This window comes from Hyla sarda, chromosome 1 (genome assembly GCF_029499605.1).
Source record: "Hyla sarda isolate aHylSar1 chromosome 1, aHylSar1.hap1, whole genome shotgun sequence".
NCBI classification, from domain to species: Eukaryota; Metazoa; Chordata; class Amphibia; order Anura; family Hylidae; genus Hyla; species Hyla sarda.
Genome location: NC_079189.1, coordinates 605,671,461 through 605,677,719, shown reverse-complemented (window position 1 = coordinate 605,677,719; position 6,259 = coordinate 605,671,461). Strand labels below are relative to the sequence as shown.

General features: G+C 45.5%; 1 protein-coding gene across 2 annotated transcripts in view; it reads left to right on the top strand.

The window, feature by feature from the left end:
- The first annotated feature begins 327 nt into the window (after nucleotides 1–327).
- LOC130296741 (gastrula zinc finger protein XlCGF26.1-like) overlaps nucleotides 328–6,259 on the top strand; it is a 36,548-nt gene continuing 30,616 nt past the window's right edge. For both annotated transcript variants that reach the window (XM_056548621.1, XM_056548617.1), the window contains exons 1-2: nucleotides 328–502; nucleotides 5,580–5,759. In XM_056548621.1, the coding sequence (XP_056404596.1) occupies nucleotides 425–502; nucleotides 5,580–5,759 (258 nt within the window). In that variant the 5' untranslated portion in view covers nucleotides 328–424. The remainder of the gene's footprint in view (nucleotides 503–5,579; nucleotides 5,760–6,259) is intronic.

Sequence of the window (6,259 nt, the reverse complement as noted above, 5' to 3'; positions counted from 1 at the left end):
TGAGTCCTTAAGGGGTTAAAGCATATTTAACAAATGGGCCGACATTTTGTAGACGTGAATTAATAACTACATTTATTTGGCACAACTATTTCTCGTACAAGTAGAGAACATGAAATCTAGAATTTTTCATGAAATTTGAGAAATTTCCACAAAAGCCGCTAAATGTATAATCCAAAATTTACCACGAATATAAAGTAAAGTCATCACTATCAATGGATCACTAACAGAATTCAATAGACATTATGGCATAAAAGACGTCACAGACTGAACCTCCACTCTGCAACCAGAGCCTCTCGTGTGCTTACAGGACCTGCGGTGATGTCATAGTCATGTGATCAGTCACATGGAGGAGGAGGAGTCACATGATCAGGGGCTGCTGCTCTAGGCTCATCTGCTCAGTGTATGCAGGACTCTGCTGTGCACCATGGAGAAAGACCAAAGCGAGATGGCGGAGAGGATAATAGACCTCACCCTACAGATACTCTTCCGGCTTACTGGAGAGGTGAGGGATTCTGGGAGTGATGTCACATGACCTCATTCTTATCTATGTAATAACAGATGATATGACTGGAGAGGTGAGGGATTCTGGGAGTGATGTCACATGACCTCATTCTTATCTATGTAATAACAGATGGATATGACTGGAGAGGTGAGGGATTCTGGGAGTGATGTCACATGACCTCATTCTTATCTATGTAATAACAGATGGATATGACTGGAGAGGTGAGGGATTCTGGGAGTGATGTCACATGACCGCATTCTTATCTATGTAATAACAGATGATATGACTGGAGAGGTGAGGGATTCTGGGAGTGATGTCACATGACCTCATTCTTATCTATGTAATAACAGATGGATATGACTGGAGAGGTGAGGGATTCTGGGAGTGATGTCACATGACCTCATTCTTATCTATGTAATAACAGATGGATATGACTGGAGAGGTGAGGGATTCTGGGAGTGATGTCACATGACCTCATTCTTATCTATGTAATAACAGATGGATATGGCTGGAGAGGTGAGGGATTCTGGGAGTGATGTCACATGACCTCATTCTTATCTCTGTAATAACAGATGGATATGACTGGAGAGGTGAGGGATTCTGCGAGTGATGTCACATGACCGCATTCTTATCTATGTAATAACAGATGATCAGTGGCGTTGCGACCCGGGTGCGGGGGGTGTGGCCCGCACCGGGTGACACCAACCTAATGGGTGACACCAAGACGCTCCGTAGCCGCACCCCCCAAGCTACACAGACACCACCTCCCCCATCTGTGCCCGACCGGCCTCCCATCCGTCAGCACAACCCCCCCCCCCGCGCTGTGTGTGCCCGTCCATCAGCAACCCCCCTCTTTCTCCTGCACTGTGCGCCCGTCCATCATCACACCCCCCTCACCTTCACCAGCATTGTGCCCGGCCTCCGCTCCCACGTCTGCGCCGGCCTGACGTCACACCGTATGGCCGCGCAGGAGGACGTCAGTTACGTCACTTGCACGGCGCCCGGTGAGAAGGAGCGCTGCGCTGGATGGGTGAGTGTGTGTGTCTGTCTCTATCTATGTTTGTGTGTGTGAGACTCTGTGTGTGTATGAGACTCTGTGTGTGTGTGACTGTGTGACTCTGTGTGTGACTGTGTGCATGTGTGTGTGACTGTGTGTGTGTCTGTGAGTGTGTGTCTCTCTGACTGTGTGTGTGTGTTTGTGTGTGTGTCTCTCTGTGTTGTATGTGTTTTTTGTGTGTGTGTGTGTGTGGGGGGGGGGGGGGGTGGGGGACGGGTGGTATAACCAGCAATCTATTGTGGGGAGACTTTGACCCATTGTGGGGAACCTGCAAGGGAACCTGCGGCCTAATGTGGGGAAACTACTACCAAGTGTGGGGAGTCTATGCTACCTTATGTGGGGAGTCTATGCTACCTAATGTGGGGAAATTGCTACCTAATGTGGGGTAACTGGTACCTACCTAATGTGGGGGAACTGGTACCAAATGTGGGGAATCTATGCTGCCTAATGTGGGGAATAGATGCTACCTAATGTGGGGAAACTGCGACCTACCTAATGTGGGGAATCTATGCTGCCTAATGTGGGGAATAGATGCTACCTAATGTGGGGAAACTGCGACCTACCTAATGTGGGGGAACTGCTGCCTACCTAATGCTCCCCCCCTGGCAGTAGCACCCTCATCATCCACCAGCAACACCCCCCCCCCCCCCCAGCAGTACCTCCATCAGCAGATCCTGATGGTGGATGATGGCGGCGATCCTGCCAGGAGGATGATCCTGCCGATGGATGATGGGGATGATACTGCCAGGGGGGATGGCCAGTAGCACCCTCATCATCCTTCAGCAACACCCCCCGAGTAGTAGCACCCCCATCATCCACTAGCAACACCACCAATACCACCCTCCCGTCGTAATAGCATCAGCTAACGGATGTTGAGGGGTGTTACTGCGGTTGTGGTATTATATTCAGAGGGTGCACTGTATGGCAACGTTATATTCAGAGGGCGCAGTTTGTGGTAGTATTATATTCAGAGGGCGCAGTTTGTGGTAGTATTATATTCAGAGGGCGCAGTTTGTGGTAGTATTATATTCAGAGGGCGCAGTTTGTGGTAGTATTATATTCAGAGGGCGCAGTTTGTGGTAGTATTATATTCAGAGGGCGCAGTTTGTGGTAGTATTATTAGAGATGAGCGAACTTACAGTAAATTCGGCTCGGCAGTTGATGACTTTTCCTGCGTAAATTAGTTCAGCTTTCAGGTGCTCCGGTGGGCTGGAAAAGGTGGATACATTCCTAGGAAAGAGTCCCCTAGGACTGTATCCACCTTTTCCAGCCCACGGGAGCACCTGAAAGCTGAACTAATTTATGCAGGAAAAGTTATCAACTGCCGAGCAGAGAAGTTTGTGACGAGTTGAATTTACTGTAGTTTGCTCATCTCTAATTATTATATTCAGAAGGCGCAGTGGGTGGTAGTATTATATTCAGAGGGTACAGTATGTGGCGGTATTATATTCAGGGGTACAGTATGTGACAGATTTATATACAGAGGGTACAGTATGTGACAGATTTATATTCAGAGGGTACAGTATGTGGCAGATTTATATTCAGAGGGCGCAGTTTGTGGTAGTATTATATTCAGTGGGTACAGTGTGTGGCGGTATTATATTCAGGGGTACAGTATGTGGCAGATTTATATTCAGAGGGTACAGTATGTGTTGGTATTATATTCATAATGTACAGTGTGTGGTAGTATTATATTCAGAGGGTACAGTATGTGTTGGTATTATATTCAGAATGTACATTGTGTGGTAGTATTATATTCAGTGGGTACGGTGTATGGAAGGTTTATAATCAAAGAGTATAGTGTATAGTAGTATTATATTTAGAAGATACAGTGTCTCTCAGGTTTATAATAATAATTGTTTTCATATAGAGGATGAGAATGCGCTGACATAGTGAGGAGACGTCTGGGCGTCACATTCTACAGACAGAAGTTTTAGCTGGAACAAGTCCTGGCGGTATGTACCATCTGAATTAGATAAGGGAAGACTATAGAGAAGACGTCACCTGTAGTCACTGATATCATTGTGTATTCTCCTCACTATAGAGAAGACGTCACCTGTAATCACTGATATCATTGTGTATTCTCCTCACTATAAAAAAGACGTCACCTGTAGTCACTGATATCATTGTGTATTCTCCTCACTATAGAGAAGACATCACCTGTAGTCACTGATATCATTGTGTATTCTCCTCACTATAGAGAAGACGTCACCTGTAGTGACTGATATCATTGTGTATTCTCCTCACTATAGAGAAGACGTCACCTGTAGTCACTGATGTCATTGTGTATTCTCCTCACTATAGAGAAGACGTCACCTGTAGTCAGATATCATTGTGTATTCTCCTCACTATAGAGAAGACGTCACCTGTAGTCAGATATTGTGTATTCTCCTCACTATAGAGAAGATGTCACCTGTAGTCACTGATACCATTGTACATTCTCCTCTCTACATCAGAGCTGTAGTCACTTGTCAGTTCTACAGTTAGGTCAGTGAAACTACAACTCCCAGCATAACCTCACCACTGCTCAAAGGAGTACTCTACTGGAAAACATTTTTTTTAATCAGCTGGTGCTACAAAGTTAAACAGATTTGTAAATTACTTCTATTTAAAAATCTTAATCCTTCCAGTACTTATTAGCTGCTGTATAAGCGATTCACAGTAAGTTATTTTCCTTTTTAATTTATTTTCTGTCTGACCACAGTGCTCTGTGCTGACACCTCTGTCCATGTCAAGAACTGTCCATAGTAGGAGCAAATCCCCATAGCAAACCTATCCTGCTCTGGACAGTTCCTGACATGGACAGAGGTGTCAGCAAATAGCACTGTGGTCAGACTGGAAAGAACCACACAACTTCCTGTGGAGCATACACCAGCTTATAAGTACTGTAAGTATTAAGATTTTAAATAGAAGTAATTTAAAAATCTGTTTAACTTTCTGGCACCAGTTGATATAAAAGTAAATGTTTTCCAGTGGAGTACCCCTTTAAGTAATTCTGGGAGCTGTATATTTCAATGGTGAAAACTTCTTTAACACTTTCCCATTCCGTGGCAACTGGTATATCTGATTATTATACTGGAATTTCTCACAATGCGCTACAACAGTGGTGTCTGTCACAACAGGCTAAAAACTTACTGGGGGGAGGGGGTAGGTATGGGGGTGACACCATTTTCTACCGCACCGGGTGACACCAACCCTAGCAACGCCACTGCAGATGATATGACTGGAGAGGTGAGGGATTCTGGGAGTGATGTCACATGACCTCATTCTTATCTATGTAATAACAGATGGATATGACTGGAGAGGTGAGGGATTCTGGGAGTGATGTCACATGACCTCATTCTTATCTATGTAATAACAGATGATATGACTGGAGGGGTGAGGGATTCTGGGAATGATGTCACGTGACCTCATTCTTATCTATGTAATAACAGATTGATATGACTGGAGAGGTGAGGGATTCTGGGAGTGATGTCACATGACCTCATTCTTATCTATGTAATAACAGATGGATATGACTGGAGAGGTGAGGGATTCTGGGAGTGATGTCACATGACCGCATTCTTATCTATGTAATAACAGATGATATGACTGGAGAGGTGAGGGATTCTGGGAGTGATGTCACATGACCTCATTCTTATCTATGTAATAACAGATGATATGACTGGAGAGGTGAGGGATTCTGGGAGTGATGTCACATGACCTCATTCTTATCTATGTAATAACAGATGGATATGACTGGAGAGGTGAGGGATTCTGGGAGTGATGTCACATGACCGCATTCTTATCTATGTAATAACAGATGATATGACTGGAGAGGTGAGGGATTCTGGGAGTGATGTCACATGACCTCATTCTTATCTATGTAATAACAGATGATATGACTGGAGAGGTGAGGGATTCTGGGAGTGATGTCACATGACCTCATTCTTATCTATGTAATAACAGATGGATATGACTGGAGAGGTGAGGGATTCTGGGAATGTATGTAGTGATATTAATGTGTCTCTCCATACACAGGATTACACAGTAGAGAAGAAGTCCTCTAGTGGGCGCTGTCGGGCCACTGTGTGTGAAGGATGGGGGAGAACCCTGAGCCCAATCCCGGGGCCCCCACCTCACTCCCTGATACTCGAGGAAATGGATGAACACAAGATCCTAGAACTGATCAACAAGATGATGGAGCTGCTGACTGGAGAGGTGACACTGCTGGGACATTATACAGTAATGGAGGGGTCTGGTGATGACTGGAGAGGTGACACTGCTGGGACATTATACAGTAATGGAGGGGTCTGGTGATGACTGGAGAGGTGACCCTGCTGGGACATTATACAGTAATGGAGGGGTCTGGTGATGACTGGAGAGGTGACCCTGCTGGGACATTATACAGTAATGGAGGGGTATGGTGATGACTGGAGAGGTGACACTGCTGGGACATTATACAGTAATGGAGGGGTCTGGTGATGACTGGAGAGGTGACACTGCTGGAACATTATACAGTAATGGAGGGGTCTGGTGATGACTGGAGAGGTGACACTGCTGGAACATTATACAGTAATGGAGGGGTCTGGTGATGACTGGAGAGGTGACACTGCTGGGAATGCTGGGACATTATACAGTAATGGAGGGGTCTGGTGATGTGTGGAGAGGTGACACTGCTTGGACATTATACAGTAATGGAGGGGTCTGGTGATGACTGG